The sequence below is a fragment of the Apis laboriosa genome, unplaced genomic scaffold (genome assembly GCF_014066325.1).
Source record: "Apis laboriosa isolate Shangri-la unplaced genomic scaffold, ASM1406632v1 scaffold69_cov144, whole genome shotgun sequence".
NCBI classification, from domain to species: domain Eukaryota; kingdom Metazoa; phylum Arthropoda; class Insecta; order Hymenoptera; family Apidae; genus Apis; species Apis laboriosa.
Window position 1 is genome coordinate 1,222,113 of NW_025224165.1, and position 21,986 is coordinate 1,244,098.

Consider the following 21,986-nt stretch of genomic DNA (forward strand, 5'->3'; position numbering starts at 1 on the left):
ATCAATAATGATTAAAACTTAATTATATTATAAAATTATAAATAAGATATATAACCAAGATATAGAATTATATATTATATATTTATATTTATATTTTTTAATTTGATCATTTTTATATATAAAATATAATATAGTAAAATATAATATAGTAAATATAATAAAATATTATAGATTTTAGATGACTATAAATCGACTGATACAATAATTTTGAATATGTGCACTTATCATGCTCTTAATTTTATTGTCTTAAATATAAACAAATTTTTGAAAACTATTAATATAATAAATAAAAATTTTTAATATATATTACTCATAATATAATAATATTACTCATAAGAAATAATATTTATTATTTATTTGCAAGAAAATACTTTCATTATATAAAAAAACTTAGCAGTATTAGAAAAAAACTTGGCAGTTTTAAATTTAAATAAAACATTAATTAAAATTTGAAAAAATATTATTATACCAATTTATAGTTTAAAATTTATTTAATAAAAATTTCAAATTTTTATTTATAATTTACTTGAGAATTAATATCCAATTGAATTACTAAATCTTTCTATTAATTCTATTAATTAATTTTTCAATGGAATGAATATTAAGAATAATGAAATTAATAATATAAATTAAATATGCTTACACATTGAATATCTTGTAAATTTTAAAGATATAATTATATTTTTATATAGTTTTATAATATAATTTAACAATATTTAACAATTATAATATAATTTAACAATATAAATAAAATCGTGTTAGGAATTATTTTCATTCATAGACTTTGAATAATTCATTTAATTTTATACAGATTTTGTAAAAGATAAAAAAATTATAATTTTCATTAAGTTATATATATAATTGTAAATATATAATATATAATTGCTTTTTTTGATGAATTATAGTTTGCTCCTATTTGTTTTAGAAAAGATTTTAAAAGATTTTAACTTATTCAAAGAATGTTAGCTAATAACTAATATAATTAAAAAAATATAATTTGAAATATTTCATAGAATATAATATTATTCTAATCAATTTTTAGAATCAGTTTAAAAGAATGAATCGTCAAAATTATTAATACAGAGTGCGATAAAATAAAAATCTTCATTTTCATTCATAACAAATAAAATTTTTATTGTTTTTATTTAAAAAAAATATATATATATATATTTGATTCTGAAATTTTGCATTATTTAAAAGAAAATTTTTAATTCTTTTATAATTTGACGAGAAGTTCTTTTTTGCATTTTGTTAAATATAAAACAAATAAAAAGAAAGAAAATTAAGAATTATTAAGTGAACAAAATAAATATATCAAGAAATATAAATAAAATATAAATGAATATAATAATAAAATGTTTTAATTTTTAATTTTTTTTTAAATAAATAAATTTTAACTTTTTTTTTTAAATAAAATTATAAAATTTTTTTGATTAAATACAAATAAATGTAATTAATAATTTGGATCATTTTTTTAAATATAATAAATTTTTTCACAATAATATTTTCCACTTATTAAATGTAATCCAAAACATCGTATTTATTTTTATTATAAATTTTTACATAGTAAATATAAAAAAATTATCTTATTTTTTTTATTATAATTATTTTATTTTTATCATCATCAAATACGCGTGAATAATGTGTTTATATAAAAAAAAAGTTAGTAGATAGAAAGTGTGACCAACATCGTTTCTCCATAAAATATTAATATTTTCATTTATTTGAAGTCTTAAAAATTTACAAAAGTATTAAAAACAAGATGTTAAAATCCATCTTAAATTTTATTTATCATTTTTAAATTATAAATAAAAATTAAAAAAAATTTCAAAAAATTTATTCCAAAACAAAATTGATTTTTCTATTATCTTATCGAATTTTAGAAGCATTTTTTATTGAAATCATTAAATTTAAAAAAAATATCGATTTAAATTTATTATTAAAATCTTATGCAAAATACGAGATCTGGTACCTATAAATGATGGATAAAATGTTATTATATTTTTGATCTATAATAACAAAGTCACATACACAATAATATCATATTGCTGATTTTTTTTAATATTTTTTTTTATTGTTTTGTTCTGTTTACGCAAATGTTTTTTTTTTGTTGTAACAATTGAATAGTCATAATAAGTAATGATTACTCTTTCGCTTATTTGTACATATAATTCTATTGCATTCCTAAATTTTTCCACTGTTATTATTCTTTTATTCTTATATTATATTTTTATATTATTACTTTGAATATACATTAAATGAAATATATATATATAAAATATTTAAATATATACATTTTCATTGACTTTATGAAAAAATTAATATAATAAGATTTTCTGGAAACATTAAAATATTATTTTAATTATATTATAATATTATATTTAATAATATTATTAAATATCTCGTCAATTCACATATAAAATATTTTAAAAAAAATTTAATATTTACATTTCAACATAAAATAAAGAGTCAATTAAACTATCAAATATGCAATTTAAGAAGTATAAAACGTAATGCTTTAATTATCATAATAATTTTTCAATATTTAAATTACAAAAATAGTAATTATGTTATCACTATATTAAAATTTTTCTGATATACACAAAAAAACATCTTCGGAAGATGTATCATCGAATTAATTACAAAATATATGTAAACACATAACTTCTATGACCATTTGATTAATGAATATCAGGATAAATCTTTCCGTCTGCAAATTTTCTTAAGAGAAATATTAATATTTCGTTTTATCAAAATATCAATTACATTTTACCTTTTTGCTGACAAAATTTTTTTTCCATTTAACGAGTACAATTTTTATAATATCTCTGATTAGAATATTAAAAAATTCATTCGTTATAATAAAAAATGACAAATTTTGTGAGAATAGGATACATGATGATAGATCGTTTATAAATGATATTGAATCGTTTATAAATATTGAACGCATTTTACGCGCAGAATCGTAAGCATATACAGCATCCTTAGTTTGAGTCTGAGATATCCGAAGTCCGGACTTGCGACTTGTAAGGTGCATTCCCAATCCTGCTACGAAACCGGCCAGACCGCACAAAAAAAGGGAAATAATTAGCGGAGGTGTTAATGAAATACCAAACGAACGCCGTGGGACACCAGGTCGGCGCCTCTGAACTGCCAACCAGACATCCTCGACACAGTCCACGGCGCCGTTTTCTTTTCCTCGTCCTTCTGTAACTCTGCAACCGCTACTCTCTAACATATCTCCTTGTTTCTGCCCGCCTTGCCTTTCTCCGTGTTTCCGTCTTGCCACGATGTACGTCTCGTCCGATACTCTCAACCCTTCACGGATTTTTCGACTTTCAAAGAAGAATGCGTCTGCCCGCTCGAAGATCTTCTTGTTACTCCAAAGAAACCTGGAAACTGATTACCATAGATCTGCTTTCGAATCGATGCTCTCCACCGGAAACAGTGTCTTGCGTTCATGGATATTTAAATAGCAAATTTCGTATATGTATATATCTCTTATACACATAATATATTGCAAAATTGAAAGTAGAGATTTGAATTTTAAAAGAGTATCTCCGTAATTCGAATACTGGAACGCGTGTAACTTTTACATAATTGAAATATTTAATCATAATCATTGGAGAATTAGATTTTTGTAAAATAGTTATAAATTATATTTTGGAAAGAAAATTAGAAAAATTGATTTATATGAGTAAAAAAAATAAAAAAATACATAATTTTCATCAGTATAATATTCATAGAAAATATAATTATTGTATAAAGAAGAAAGTAAAAAAATAATTAATTAATTAATCAATTATATATTATAAAGTCAATATAAATGTAAAAAATACTTTTCAAAATTTATATTTATAAGATATATAAAAGCGAAAAAAATTATTTCAATTTTCATCGCGATAAGAAATATTTATTAATAAATTAAAAATTTAATAATTATTAATTTTTGATTATTATAAAAATATGTAATTTCTTCCAAATTAATATTGCTAATAAAATAATTGAAATTAATCATCCGTAAAAGATGGATCCAATTTTTAAAATTAAAAAGTCGGATATTTTAGACATGTTAAATATTCCGTTCATGGATTTGTATGATCCTTTCTAAAATATGTAAAAATTTTAACATAATATTTTTTAGAAATAACTGCAAATACAGAAACTGTGGTGAGTCATCTATCCCTTGTTACTATGGGTGGATCATCTTTATGTAAGTTATGATCATTCATGAAATTAATTTGCAATAACTATTACTTGTTTTATTAAAAATAAGTAAAAGTTGTTTTATTAATGAAGAAGAAAAGTTTCTTATTATTATCTATTCTTAATAGAATCTTATAAGATAAAAAATATATTATTTATAAAAAAAATATTTTTATTATAAGAATTATTTATTAAACTTTTTTTTCTAAAAATAATGTGCATAATAGAATTATGAAATTAAGAATTTAATATAAAGGTAAAAAAAAAATAAGTATTGTATATTTTACGATATAGGAAAAGAAACAAAATATTGAATGGAGATTATAGAAAGTATAGAAAACATTTACTAATAAAAAATAATCGAAATTTGAAAACATTAAAAAAAAAGACACGAAAGTAAGAAATATTTCAATGAATGAATTAAAATTTTCCATTAGCTTAATGGATTTATTTTCGTATTATAAAAAAAAGCCATCTTTTGTTTATTTTTATTAAGCAATAAATATATATTTGTTATAATATTAATTATAAAAATCTATAATTAAATATTGCTATTTTAATCAATTTATAATAATGTCTTTGATCTAACGTAATATCTTTGACTAAACTCATTTTATATATGTTATAAAATATGATATAAATCTAAATATAATATAAATATATATAATAGAATAAAATAGAATAAAATAGAATAAAATAATTATTTCGATATCATCGAAATAATAATTAATAAAAATTCATTTTCATCGGTTAGAATTATAACTATTAAATATATATGTATATATATATGTATCATAATTTTCGAATAATCTTGAACGAAGAAAACAAGTAAATTAAGAGAAACATTATTGTTGTAAGTATTATTTTAAGTATTGATTTGTTACTTTATATTATACTGATATTTTTTTTATATTTTTAAATAAATATTATATATATTCTCGGTATCAAATGATAATAAATACATAGATACATTTTTCACGTTATTAAATTTGCTTAGAATTGTTTAGAATAGTTTTTGTTTTAAAATAATTCTTTCTAAATATTCAGATAAAGTACAGTTTAAATGCGCAAATAAACTGAAATTCAAGCATTGTATAATATATTTATATTATATTTGTATGTAAAATTAGATTAAAATATAAACATTATATTTTGTTAACAACTATTTTCAAAAAATATTTTCGATTAATGAAAAATCTAAATTATGTTAGGTTAGATTATTTTTTTTATACTCGATAAATATCTAAGATAATAATAGACAATAATAGACAAAGTTACAGCAGTCCAGAAAGATAATAAATATGTTATAACATTGAAATATCTTCAACTATGGAAATTTACTCGTTATTTCTTCATTTAAATTTTTTATTTGAAGGTCATGGTACACCATTGAATTTGTCTTGAGCTATAATAAGCTATAACAATATTATTAGAAATTAAAAATATATAATACCATTTAAAAAGATTAAGATGAATTAATTTATTATTTAAAAAAATAATTTTTTTTTAATTTTTATTAAAATTTATAATCAATTGAAAACTGAATAACTTTTCTTCGAAACATTTTTCTATCAAATTATTGAAAATAGTAATACAAACATTCTGAAATTCTTAAAATAAATAAATTCTTAAATATATAAATTTTTATACCAAAAATAATACGAATTACAAAAACCATTAACAGTATAAATTATAAGAAAAATTAACAATTTATAATAAATAAAAAATTGCTTTAAAAATACTTCAATAGTAATATTTTATTTAAGAAAAAATAATTTTTTGAAATTGAAGAAAAGTTCAAATAATTAAAGTTAATTAAAGATAAAATTTTTACAGTAAAAATGAAAAAAGTATTTTGTTAAATATAAATTAGGAAAAATGAACATATGCACATTAATGAATTGTTAAACGCGAGAAATTCCATTATTAAATATGTTACGCATATTTCTTTTCTATTATTTAATTTCTTTTTAAATATAAATTATTCTCAAATAATTTATTTCAAATAATTTCTTCTTTGAATGTAAATTTTCATTGAAATTATTAACTCATTTATTATCTTTTCTTACAATTTTTAAATTATAATAATCTTATATTATAAATTATAAATTATAACTTAATCATTTTTTTTAATTATCTATAAACTCTTGGACACAACATTCTATTGAAAAGGTATATGTATTATGATATTCCACATTAGGATTTCGAATAGCTAATCAAATATTTTTAATCGTATTTTTTTACTTCCATTTTTTCATCTCGACATGCTATCCTACCTTCTTTTTCTTCTCCTTCTTTCTGCTCTATCTTTCCCGGCTCTTGTCCAGTCTTCTTACTCTATTTATGTGCCTTCTTATTTTCGTACCCCTCTTCACTGTTTTATCTACCTGTTCTAAATTCAGGATTTTTTATACGGCTCCCATCGTCCTACCGTCAAGAGTTATCCATCGCTTTACACGCGTGTGCGGTTCTCGGAAGTGCGGATTATAAGACAAAATGGATTTCAATCGCGATTGGTTTGATGTGCGTCATCCTAAAAATAAAAAAAAAAAAAAAAAAAAAAAAAAGAAAGAAAGAAAGAAAACGAGAAAAAAAAGGAAAAGAGGTTCCTTCTGTAAACGAAGATGTGCTGATCATGAAAACGAAAATGTCTTCGAAACCTAAAATAGATGATAGAAAGTAAAGGCTTATCGACTTTCACTAAAGAAATACTGCTATAGCAATCGTGTTAGTAGGCAATAAAATTTCATTAATATGTTAAAGAATTTATTAGACAAAGAAAAAAATCGTTTCATTAGCTATTAGATAATCAAGTATAATAATAAAATATAAACAATGAGAATAAATATGTTTTAAATATTTCAAAATTTCGATTAATATTAAGTGCAATCGAAATATTCAATATATTTTAGAAATAGAATTTAGAAATAATCACTATATTTTTTATATAAGATTAGTTAAGTTTGATATAGCTATAATTATATATATATATATAGCTATATCTACATTATATATATATATATATATATATATATATATATATATATATAATGTAGATATAGCTAATGTATATATTATATATTAATAATTTGGATAGGTACTTTTAGATTGTAAATATATAATTGCTAAAAATTTTTAACCTTTCAAATACAATAATATTATATAAGATAATATATATAAGTTAATATTATATAAGATTTATATCACGTTAATGTTTTCCCAAATTTTTCGCAAGTTATAATTAAACATACAGAGTTGTCAAAATATATGTATATAAAATATAAATATGAATATAAAGTAATCAAATATAAATACAAATAAATAAGAATGTTTAAAAGATTGATTGTAAAGATCAAAACAAACACAAAAGTTGATATATAACAATATTATATTTGTGCTTAGTTAAGATTTATTTATAAAATTATAATTTAAATTTGCGTTAGATGAAGTGATGCAATAATAAAATGTGACGATAACAGAAACAAAACGGATTCATTTTACATCTCACTTCGCCTAAACTTTACTTATTTATAATTTAATGAATAAACTTCGATCGATATTTTTGTACAACAATTTTTATATTTGTCTTGATTTCTAGGATCAATCTTCTTGATATGATATGGTAGGTAACATTCTGCAGGATACACAACAGGATCTTAAGACTAATGATTCTTTGCCACCCACATTCTGTCAGTAGCAAGCTACTTTAAAATTTCTACTTTTCTTTTTCATCTTTTTTTCCATATACATCGTATCTCTGCTCATTTTTATTATTCTTTTTCAGATTTATGTTTCAAGTTCCATTTTGTCATCAATAATCAATCCCTTATGATTTATGATATTTCTGCATTCATTTCATAATTATGAAGAATCTATTTTTAAAAAATTAGATAGGTATAATTAATTTGTTAAAGAAAAATTAAGATATTATGAAATTTCATTTATTAAATTTTATGTTGTTACATTTGTTAAAAAAAATTATAAAATTTAAATTATTTATAAAATATTATCGATTTAAATATTCATAAGATATAGTTTCATTATATTGAAATTGTTTTAGTTATGCACATAAAAAATTTTATTATATTAATTTTATTATATAATTATTATATTATAATAATTTTTTATAATTATTGAATTTCTTTTTTTGTTTAAAATATTTATTTATTATATATTCTATTACAATAATGATTCATGTGAAAGAAGATAAAATATCAATATAAATTTAATATTTAAAATTGGATTTATTATATTATCATTTTTAATATAATAATCTTATAATTTTATCCTATTTAAAATATTAAAATGTTGTTAATTTACAAAATTTGTTTTAATAAAACTATTTATAAATATATCTAATTATCTATTTTTTTTATATTTTAATATGTATATGATATTTTCTATTTAATAACACATTTCCTATTTAATTTATTGATAGGAAATTATTATTATTATTATATTATAATATTTTCATTTCATTCATATTTTTTTTATAATAATTGATAGATTTGATAATACGCATATTATGGTATTTCCAACACTATTTTTTGATTTGATTTTTCTTAAAATGGTAGAACATATATAAGAAAAAGTAAAAAACAGAATATTTATTTTAAATAAAGAATACAAATAAAAAGATATTAAATATATATGAATAGTGATATGAATTTGAATGAAGATTGAATGATAGACATTAAATATATTATAATTAATTGCAGTCTTATGAAAATTGTTTTTTTGTGTGTAAAAAGTTTGAGAAATTTCAATATATAATGTCGTAATAAGTTTATACTTTAGTTTACATTTACGTTACGTTAGACATTACGTTACATTACGTTACATTACGTTAGAAAATTAATATATAGTATATAAATAAAATATAAATAATAAATATAATAAATATAATTATAATAAATATAAATAATTAATTATTTTATATCAAGTTGAAGTATAAGTATTAAATTTTTTCTAAAGAACTTCATGTGTGGGTAATGGATATTATCAGATTTTAGGCTGAAATAAAATAGAATATCTATATGAAAATGAAATTATATGTATTTATATAGTATATATTATTATATAGTATATAGTATATATATAATTGTAGAATAGTATGTATTTATTCTTTTTTAAATTAGATTAATTATTAGATAGAATAATAATATGTTAATTATATTCTACTTTCTAATTTTTCGTAATTTTTGATTAAAGAAAGTTTAATAAACAAAAATTTAATATAGAAAAATATTGCAGGAAGATTAATTTTTTTTTCAATTACAAAATCTCACCAATATTGTTTTCAAATATTCACATCAAATGTAAAAAAAAAATATAAAATATTATTGATAAATTGTGATAATAACAATAAGATAATAATATAATATAATAAACAATAATATAAATATAAAAAAAAAATCAAAAAATATTTTCTTAACTAAATTCAAATTAAAATCGCACGAATACATTATTCATAGTTTCCCGAAATTATATATTTTGAGCAATAACACAAGATTTAATTAAGTATTCATTATTACCACATACATTATAAACTTGTTCGAAATACAATTTTAATTTTCCCATAGATGAGTTTCCTATGCGAATAGTAATTGGCAAACTCTTTATTTACTTTCTCAACGAGTTGGTCGATAAGACTTTCAAAACATACGAAAAGTTTCCGTCTTACGCGTTAAGTTTACTCGAACATCGCAAAGGTTGTTCGATTTGAATTTAAAACGTTGGTCGTATATAAATGCTTATATTGAGCAATAGAGTAAAATGAAAAATTGTATGAATAGTTTTTAGTAAAGAAGAGAATTTCAATTTCTTTCAGATTAAACATGTTAATCTTAGTTTCTATTTATTTTTATTACTCATAATATTATGCACTCTTGTAATTTGACATATTATTTAATTATTATTTTATTGTTAAAAGAAGAATATATATTTCTATGATATTCATAAAATATAAATTATAAAATATTATCTAATATTACTATATTATATTATCTTTATATATATTTATCGAATAAACTTATTCATTTTTTTTTGTTTTATATTTTTTCAACTTTATTTGAATAATTGTCTTTTCTTCATGTAGAAAGAATTGTAAGTATTGTAGAATCTTAATTAGCAAAGTAATCAAAATCCTCAATGTAGTCAATTGAATTCATGACATTTTCGATTCAATACATTAAAAAATATATATATATATATATATATTATTAAATATATATATATATTATTTGTAGAATTAAGAATTGTTAGTATAAGTTTGTAGAATTGTCATATAATATCTAATATACACATATAATAAATTCAAAGATAGCGTATTTTCAAATATTAATATGAATATATAACTATGTATGTAAATACTATATGTAAATATCTAACTAAAATGTATTTATTTTTATATCATTTACAAAATTATAAATAAAACAGTATCGTTTAAAAAAATGATCATGCAAAGAGTAAAACAGAAAATTCAAGAAAGAACCGCACCTATTCGTTACATAAGACAACAATGTAGCAAGTAAATATTGGGGATTACAATATTGCTGGTGAATTCATCATCGCAAACAAGCATCGTAAATCTGAACATTCCACATTTATGTAAAAAAAACAGAGAGAGAAAGAGAGATCGTTGCAACGTTCGGTGCATCGGTGTATCGGTGCACAGCAAGTTCTCGAAGATACGAGCTGGTTGTCGTCTCTGGGAGCTAATGGGACGCCACCGACACTCTCTTCTCTTTCAAATCTCTTTGATCCTGACCGAACTTGCCCTTGCCTCTACCTCTGCGACTTCTGTCCTCTTTCCGCTTTCCCTTCTTCTCCAACTCCTCGTTCTGACCTTATTCACAGCCTCCTGGATCTTCATGGTGGTCGCGAGCTTCATGTATGTACCTAACTTGTAGAATCAAGATCCGGTAGAAATGATCGATTTTTATGTTCTCTGGAAGTCGTTTCTCAAGTTATTTTGTATTTTGCTGCATTATTATGGATCACGTGGATTATTTCTGTGATCAGATGAAAAAAATCTGATAGATATTCTATGTTTCTCTAATTTTATAATAATATATATAGCATTAATTTTAAAGTTTGTTCAGTTATGAAAAATTATAATTTTAAAAAATACAATTTGTTTTTATATTTCTTTAAACAATATATATATTATATTATATAGTTATAAGTTATTATATATATATATATATATTATAATAATTAAGTATCCATCTTTTTATTTCAAAAAGTGAGTATATATTTCAGAGAATGATTCCTCTCGAAAAAAAGAATAAATTTTTTTTATTTGAGATTTTGTTTTCGAGTAAATCAAGTTTTGAAATATTTTCAAGTATAAATGAAATTGATTTTTTTTTGATTAGATATAAACTATTATTGAATAAATTAAAAATATCGTAAAGAAATAATCGTTAAAACATTAATTCTATATATGAAAATAAAAAAAATAAATAAATTTTTTTCGAAAATTATTTTTCGAAAAAATTAAATTTGAAAATTTGCTAATTCTTGAGTGCTTAATTATATATATGTCCAATTTTTATTTTCTCAAATATTTAATTTTCAAGAATTTAGCGAATTTCATTTGTGAAAAATTTTTAAACTTGATTTATTCAAAAAACAAAGCTCTGAAATTCTTCATTTGAAGAAAAAATTTATTTTCCTTTTCCATTTATTTTTCAAAGAAGAATAAGAATTCTTTTACCTTTTACGAATAATAACACACTGTACGCAGTGTATATCACAGAATTTGTGATATAAATATTATAAATTTTACTTTTGTGTTTTCAGTGTTATTTTATTTTAGAAAATTAAGTATTTCTTTAACAATGCGAATCTTTTAAAAATTTTTTATTAGACATTTATATTTAAATGAAAAGAGTTTTTCAAATAAGGCAACAAAAATTTTTTTTAATATTATATTTTTAATATAATATTTTTTAATATAAATATATTTATTTATTATTGAATAATAATAAAAAATAAGCTTTATTTTATAATTTTGAAATTTATAATTTGAAACTGATATTATCAAATTAACAATTTCATTATTTTTAAGAATTAAATTTTAAATTTTACATATAAGTTTAAAAAAAATTATGAAAATGTTATTTTTTTTATCAAAATTTATTCAATGTTAAGAAACGAAAATTTAAATACGATAATTATATTTCCTCTCAACTACTAATTTACATTTTGTTATTTTAATTTAGATATTTACCGTCGACTAGATGATACTTACTTGCTTATATTTATATTCTTACTTATACCTATATCTTTCTCTTTTGCTGTTTCTTTTTTCTCTTCTTAAATCTTATCCACACTCAGTTGAGGTCCTTCAGGGTGGCCGTAAATCTCAACCCTTTTCCGTACGTATTTACATCTGGCCGTATGCGCGAGGATAGAGCAAAAAGAAAGAAAGCTCATCTGTAAGCTTATCCGCGCTATCGTGTACAGTGTGGATGTTCTTCTTATTTTCCAACCGGTTAGGAAACGTTCCGAGAGGCCCGTGTTTTTACCAGTTTCGAAGTAAAATTTCGTGAAATCGGAAGCCAAGTAAGACGCCTCGTTCTCGTCGTAAAACTTACAGTATCGCGATCGTTCTCCATATTTTTCTCCTCCTTTCTAATCGTATACACGATTTTAACGATGATCGTTGCTCCAACCGATCTTGTTTCTTCCCGCTTCTTCTTTTCTTTTGTTTAAAATACTATTTGTGTACATTAATTTATTAAGAAGAAATTTCTTTAGGTTTTCTGACTTTTAGTTTCTTTTTTAGATATATGCTGATAAACGAATATCAAAATTAAATCAAAATTTGTATTTAATAAAAATTCGTGTTTTTAAGATATTATAGATTGATATTGATTAATGATATTGTATTAATATTTTTATTATTTTTTTTTAAATTATGGATTTCTATATAAATGTATTATCCACTATTCGCGCAGCATCAAATTTTTATTATACATAGATATATTATTAAATCTTATTTTAAAAAGCAAAAAAAAATAAAATAGGATTTTATTAATAGTTTTTACAAATATTAAAATTTCTGTTTATCAAAATGCAAGGTTTTAGTTGCCGTTTCAACCTATTATTATAAAAGAAAGAGGCCATATCATGGACTACAAGTACAGTTTTTATCATGTATACTTGTGCATAATAGATTGCATATTGTACTTAAAATTATCAAAAGATAACGTAAATTACAGACTTCGTTTTAAGTTTGTGTGCACACTTGACGAAAGCGAGGTGATTGATAAACTTGTTGTAAAGCTTGTTTCATAAAAACACCATATTATTCTATTCAATTTATTATAAATACATTAAATGCTTCATGAAATGCAAATAAAAATATATATAATTGCAAAAAGTTAACAATCAAATGAATAAAAATATATAATTGCAAAAAATTAACAGTTTAAATATATAAATTTATTTTTGATATAATTTTTTTTCATATAATTTATACATTATACCTATATCATATATAAAAGATATTATTATCAATTATGCGATTATTTAATAATAAAATATAAAAATTTAATATTTTTTCGAATAAATTTTTTAGAATATAAATATTAATAAATTTTAATAGATATGGTAATTTTATCTTAAGAAAAGTTATTTAATTTATAAATAAAAAAATTGCAATATAAAGAATATATTTAAATAATTTATATAATTTAAAAAGATAAAAAACAATATTCTAAAGTTTTTTTAATAAATAGATATCTATCGTATATTCACACTTTCATAATATTGAAGTCAAATTTCTATTTATTGCAATTTTATCAAATAATTTATGAATCTACAAAAAAAAATCATAAATAAACTATCATAATGAATACATTTCTTAATATTATATTTGAGCTGCTATATAAATATTTTAAAACTTCTGGAGAATAAATAGTAAACACATAAGTAGATATATCTTAATACGATCATATATGATAATAAAAATAAATAATAAAAATAATAATAAAAATTCATAGCTCAACATTTCTTATTTGATTGTAACTACAATTTTTATAATTATTTCTATAATTATAGATATTATTTTTAAAATATTAGAAATATACATTTAAAATATTAGAATACGAAAGAATGATTTCTTTTAATTATTTTCTTTTTGACATCATGTGCACTTCATATATGTCATCTTTTAATAACAAGTTTTTATTTTTTTATTTTGTTCATTAATTATTAAATAATATATATAGATAGAGGAATAAAAAATGGTCGATTGTAACAATTTGAATAGATTTTTTATTTAGAATAGATATTTAGGATATGGGCAGCAAAAATAAATAAAAACTTTTTTATTACCTATATAAAAAAATAACATTTTATTATAATAATTTTATAGCAACAAAATTATATATAAAAAAAATTAATATAAATATAATTAATAGATAATGAAAAATAATTAATAATATAATTAAAATATAATTAATAATATATGAAAATATAATTAATAATAAATGAAAAACAAATTATAAGTGATTTTGTCAATTTTTTAGATAAGATGATTCTAATTTAATGAATACAATTGATATGTGAATAATCCAACTCATCGAGTTTTACGAATGCAAAATTTATTTCATTATTTTGAAACATCCAGTTTTTTTAAAGAAAGATTTTTAATATAATTTTATATTTATATGAGATTTCTTTCATATCGTACATTTCATAAATAACAAAGCAACTTCGTCTGATCAAACTCAAACTCTGTCTGTTTGATATTTTAATATAATTTCATGGCATTATAATGAATATCTTTGAATAACTTTTGAAATACATTAATTATAAAGTGAATAAATTATAAGAGATAACAAATTCACCATCTTATTTATGTAATAGATTATGTGAATAAATAATATCAAAATAATATCAATGAAATTAATATTAAAATAACAATGAATTATATTAAATAACTTTGCGATATCCAATTTAACATTTTAAACACCAAAATTTACTATTCATACAACACTTACTTTTATTTAAGCTTTCATTCATTAATTTATAAAAAAATTATAATAATTTTTATAAATAAATAATAATTTTTAAAAAATATTATCATACATGAAATCGTGATTTCGTTCTAATTTTTATTAATTGTATTAGAGTCTCCCATTTTCTCTAATTATCATTGTTAACTTTTCATTTGATTATTATAATTTTAATTGCCCAAAAATTATTTTATAGTTTATTTTCACATTTTACGGATTCTTCATTGAACTTTTCTGTAGATGAATACGAAATATGATTAGATCATCTAATACATTTTGAACAGCTATCGTGTTTATATAATCAGTTTATATAAATAGTGATCGCATACTAATATCAAGTTATCAAAAATAAATATATATATATATATATATATATATATATATATATATATATATAAATATTATATATATAAATATATATATATGAAATTGTAATATAAAAAATTACCGTATAATAATAATAATTTTTTTGCAAATATTCGAAAACTAAAATCGGCAGTTGTATACAAAAAGCATTATTTAAAATTTTTTAAAATTAATAGTTTTTAAAATTTCAACATATTAAATAATCATCGAAATCAAAACCCGCTAACCCGCTTTTTAAATAATTGCCAATAATATTAAAAAAAAAGGCAAAATCGGCAAAAATGAAAATAAATTAAATTATATCATAAATTTTAAGATCGGAATAACGATTTGTAACTTTATAATTTCTATCTACCTTAATTATTTCCCGACACAAACATTTAAATTCCAGAAACGAAAAAAAGAAAGAAAGAAAACAAAATAATTGAATTTTATCATCGAAACGAGTTAAAAAATCGAACAAAAGAACACGATGAAATAATATTACGACAGCCATTTAGTATCGAGTGAAAGGGAATGATGCAGAATGATGGACCAAAATTTATTATCGAATATCTCGCCACGTTCACCGATAACGCAACGTCGTTTTGAGTAGAACGAGCGTAATATGAAGAAGAAACGAGTCTCACGTGTGCATAATATGGGTTAGGTTTCGCGGTACTCGAAAGAAAAGAAGTTGCGCGCCGACTCGATGGTTTCATCCAGAGAAATCTGGGCGGAGTTTCGAGCTACCGAGGTGAAACTGCACCGCCCAGCTTCGTCCCCTGTTCGTCCTTCTGCGTTCACTATTCCCCTCTATGCCATTTCCCACCCTTGCTCGGTGGGATTTCTTTCGCGAGCTACATTTCTAGCGCGCAAACGCGCCCCAGCACATCCACCAATTTCAGATAGATAGATCGACAGAGTCAGCCACTGTTGCAATCGTGTGCCGTTGTATTTACGCCTGTTCTTTTCGACCCAGCTCCCTTTTTGCTTTTCCTCTTTCTCGATGATTGCTACCATCTTTCTTCCGATCCGAGTGAATTCAGTTTCATGATATATATACCGAGTGCTTTTAGGATGTTTGAATGAGCCGGTATGCTTCTGTATTTTGGTAAATATTTGTGGATGAAAGGAGAATAGAAATTTGGCTAAAAGCTAACAGCAGTTGTATTTTTCTTTGATAATTTGGGTCTTTAAGTTGATAGCAAAATTTCGCATATTTACAATCAATACGTAAAATTTTTCAGACTTTTTGTTTTTTTGTATGTATTAATTAATATGATACAGATTTAATATTTTTATACAATGGCTCGCAGAATTGTGTGCTCATTATGCAGAATTATGTTTATTTTCATCAATAAATAACTACTTTTTAAAATAAAAAGTTGCAAATATTTATTATATAAGATTATATTAATATAATTTTAAATTATATAAATATTATATAATATTTATTGTTTACAGTTTTAGTATATAATAAAAAAAAACATTAAATATAGAAAAATATTTCGGAAATCAAATAAAAATTGAAAAAATATTATTGAATATTTAATAAATGTTTATTTATTTTTTTATTATAAAAATAATTCTATTATAATTTAAAACCAACAGTAAAAATATATTACATAATAAATATTTGCGAATTTATGTTTTTAATAATTATAATTATTGAATAAAATAACTATAAAAATAAATAAGTTTAGTAAGTTCATTCCGATATTTTATATTAAAAAAGAAATTATAAATAAAGGATACAATCACGATTTGAAATTTTTTTCATACAAAGAATTTATTTTTATTTTCATCATTCATCCCGTCGCCATTTGAAAATCATGAGGATAAATAAGATCAAACAAGCAATAAGATTCTTGATATTCTTTTGTTCTCCTTTGCGTGTTAAAAGTTATCAATATTCTTTCGGCGAAATCACGATTTGTCCGCTTTTTATATGTATTTCACTCATCGAAACAAAAGATGACTATAATTTTCACGAAGAAATGTCTACATTGACGAGTAAAATGACATGGCATCAACCTACGCATTTTCTGTATCGCAACAATGAAAAGAAAGTAGAGGAAGATTGTTTTGCGTAGACGCTTTACTTGCAAGTATATTTATTCAACAATATATGTTCGTTCATAAAATCATTTCTATAATATATGTTTTAAAAGATTTCAACGTATTTGTGTCTAGATTGTGCTTATGTAATTTATGAACAATTGTTTGCGATAAAAATAAATGGCGGTAGAACTATCGAATTGCAATCAGAAAAATTGAAAATCATAATTCCTTTAAAATTTATATTAAAAATTTTTAAATAAACTCATAAATAATTTAAAAATTTCGAATAATTATTGATAAATTAATTTTAAAAATTGAAAAAATTAAAAATTTAATAATATTATTATCATAATATTTATAAAGAAATTAACAATTCTTTTTATTAATTTTTACTTTTGCTCATTTTTCAGAATTAAATTTAATCTTATTAGAATTAAATTTAAATTTAAATTTAAATATTAATAATAATATTGTCCAATATTATTATTGTCCAATAATATTATTATTGGAATCCAATAAGATAACCTTCAATTAAGTTTGATTACAGCAATTATCATTAAATTAAAATTTATTAACGATTAATTAAAATTTCATTTGTTCTTATATTCAATAATATAATTAATTTATCAAATCTTTTATCTAAATAGATAAATAATTAGTACTTCCTTCTATTTAAATTGTCAATAAAATCTTAACGTGTTTTAAATAATTATAAATATATTCAATTTAAAATATCTTATTAAATTGCAATTATAATCATTTCTGATATTGAGGAATTCGCTAATTGTACAATTTTCCACATAGATGAATATATTTTTTTCATACTCTATAAGATTTAATTTCAATCTTATCTCTTCATAAATAAAAACGGATAAACATAGCAAATATTTTATGGAAAGAATAAACGAAATAATGTTACGCTTAATCAATATGATCAGATTATGATTATTTATGATTGATAATCTGATATGAAGTTAATATATAATTAATGGATAATCTTTATAATTGAAACATTAAACAAGTATCCATTAATATATGAAAGATAATAATTATTTATCTATATTCTTAATTGATATTTCATTATTTTTTATAAGCAGTATAATTCTGGTTATTTAAAAATCAATGTATTTTAATTATTATCATTAGAATTTATTGATTTTAGATAGAAATTTATAGCTATAACGTGTTTTTAATTTGAAAACGTAATATTATCTATGACATTCTATATTGCAATAATTGTAAGTAATATATACATGTACTACATTATATAATAAGCTTCAATATTAATTCCTTTTCTCTTTTTTTTAAACTTCGATACTTTTATCAACATTTATAATAATCACATTTATATGATTGATACGAAATTACATTAAATGCAATTAAAAAAGAAGGGAATTAAATAATAATGAATAGATATAATATGACTATTAAAATAGAATTTTTATAAATTTTTTAAATTTCCATGATAATCTTAAATGAAATATCTTATATAGTTACTTAATTTGATTAAATCTAACTTGATAGCGAAAAATGAAAATAAAGTTAAAATTAAGCGTCAAGTAATTTCTCCAGAGAATGAATTCCACATAAAATGAAATTGGTCCAGGAATATGAGATGAGATATTACAATAAATTTGATTATATAACAGTATTGTTTATTAAATTTGTTATTATTTTATGAAACAGTTTTGGTCGTGTTGATTAAATATTTAATTAATGTTAAATTATTCGTAGAGATTAATTTAAAATAAAATTAAGGTACAAATATAAATTCATGAAATTCCATTAAAATTATAGCATTTATTAAGTAACTATTTCTCTAATCATTTCTTACAATTTTTAATTAAAATCAATTATGAAATGATCACGAGCATTTATAAACGAACAAAATTTGGAATCTTATTTTCAAATAATTTTAATAAAAATTACAAGCAAAAGAAAATACATATTAAAAAATTTCCACTTCCATATTACTTCCACTATTATTTAAAGAAAAGATAAATACACGAAAATAAAAATGCAAAGAAAGCAAATTCAACTTCCATTGAATTTTATATAAATCATAAAATAATAATAAATATGTAAAATAATAATAATAATAAATATTTCTTAATGCAACAATTTATTGAATAAAATTTAGATATAGATTCTAAAATATTTAAATAGAAATTTCACATATTACTATTATTTTAATATTTCTATACAAGTATATAAGTAAAAATATTGCATTCACGTATCGTCATATTTTTCTGATACATATATTTGCTTATATACTTCTTTATTTAATTGCATGGTAAAAAAAAATAATGGATATTTAAAAAAGATTTCTCTTTTTACAGAAAGCACAAGTTCGCATTGCGTAGGATGTGGTGGTCGAATTCATGATCAATGGATTTTGCGAGTGGCACCGAATCTGGAATGGCACGCTGCTTGTTTGAAATGTGCGGAATGTCAGCAATTTTTGGACGAGCACTGTACCTGCTTCGTACGAGATGGAAAAACTTATTGCAAGCGAGATTATGTCAGGTAAAAAATTATTTAATAATCTATTATTAACTTTGCAACGACATATTTAGGTTTGGCATGCCTTACATATTTGTACTATGCATCATTAAAAAAAAAATTTTATATCTAAAGAATTTCGGAATACAATAATGAAAATAAGTATTCTATTGAAATAATGAAAGATCCCAATGTGCCATTATACAATCAATACTAGAATTGTAATGTTTATTTAAATGTATTATATATATATATATATATACACATAAATAATTATAATTATAATAATAATTATAATAATATTCAATTATATTATTATAATATTAATTATATTAATATTTAAAATAATCGAAGATCGAAAGTAACATGTTAAAAAAAAATAACTTAATAAATAGTCAAAATCAACTTTTTCATATTATACAATAAAAAATTGTAATTAAAATATATATCTATATTTTAATAATATCGATAAATATATCTATAGAAAAAAATAATTTTTCTATGTCCGAAAGTAATTTTTCATTAATATTTTAAAATTAAATTATGATTTTACAATTTTTATTTAAATTATTGAAAATTATTTTAAATTATATTTTAAAATTTATAATTCATAATCATTTTTTTTACAAACATGTACTCATCTTTTTTTCTAATCTCTAATCTGATCTTTTTAAATATAATATAACTTTATACATTTTATTAATAAAAATTAGTAATATAAGTTGAAAAGTATTATTGATGACGATAATAATACTAACAGCTTCAATTAAAAATATTACGAATAAGAAATATTCAGTAATCAATATTACTTTTTACCATATGAAAATATAGACATAATACATGCAATGAATTGAATATAAGAATTAGACATATGAAGAAATTTTTAAAAAATAATATATATATCGTCATATAAAATAATCTTTAATTTAGTAAAAAAAACTTAGTATGAACACAGGTATTTCATTTTCACATATTATCTATATTGTTAGTATGATTACTGTAATAATTCCATAAATCTTTTGATTTTCTAAAATTGAAATTGTAAATAATTGATTGTAAATCTTGGAATAATTGTAATAACATTTTCTCCAGTTTTGAATTTTTATTAATATCTTTATTATTACTTTTCATAAAATAAAATAATTTTGATTCAATAATATTAAATAAGCATACAAGATTGTTATAGATATGAAAATTTTTACTATAAATATATATATACTATAAAATATATATACTATAAATATAGGTAATAAAATTTCTATGTTATCAAATATTCCAAAACATTCTCTTTTACCTGTACGAATAAAACGATTTCTATTGCGATAGAAAATACAAAATTGACAACATTCTCGAATGCACGCGATATAGGTAATTCTTCTCAATTTGCAAACGGCGAGATTGAAGAGAAATAAAAATAGAAAAAAAAATGCAACGCGTCGAATGGAAAAAAAAAAAGAAGAAGTACAGAAAATAAAAACTGACAAAACGTTTCTTCGTGGAGTATTTTTATCTAACATATACGGAGCAGCTTCTGCCGTCTGCGTGCGGAGAAATGCATTCGTAACAAAAAGTATGCTTCACACGTGGTTGAATCGAACTTGCGGAATTGAACGCAGAATTCGTCTTTCATTTCACGACGAAATTCTTAACTTGAAGTTACGTTAACAGTATAAACAAGCAAATTTTACTGCTTTCAATATAAAAGAGAAAAATATACAAATGTATCTTTATTCGAATCGTTACGTATTGTTGTGATTTTAATTTCTTTTTCATAATCTATCGTTTATTTCATGAACAATATACTTTTTAGAAGTTGTTAATTATTATATGCAAATTGAG

General features: G+C 20.7%; 1 protein-coding gene across 1 annotated transcript in view; it reads left to right on the forward strand.

Annotated features, from left to right (window-relative positions):
* Window positions 1–21,986, forward strand: part of LOC122719046 (insulin gene enhancer protein ISL-1) — a 60,456-nt gene that overhangs the window by 26,811 nt on the left and 11,659 nt on the right. Inside the window, exon 2 of the mRNA XM_043944571.1 lies at window positions 19,985–20,171. Coding sequence (XP_043800506.1) covers window positions 19,985–20,171 — 187 coding nt within the window. The remainder of the gene's footprint in view (window positions 1–19,984; window positions 20,172–21,986) is intronic.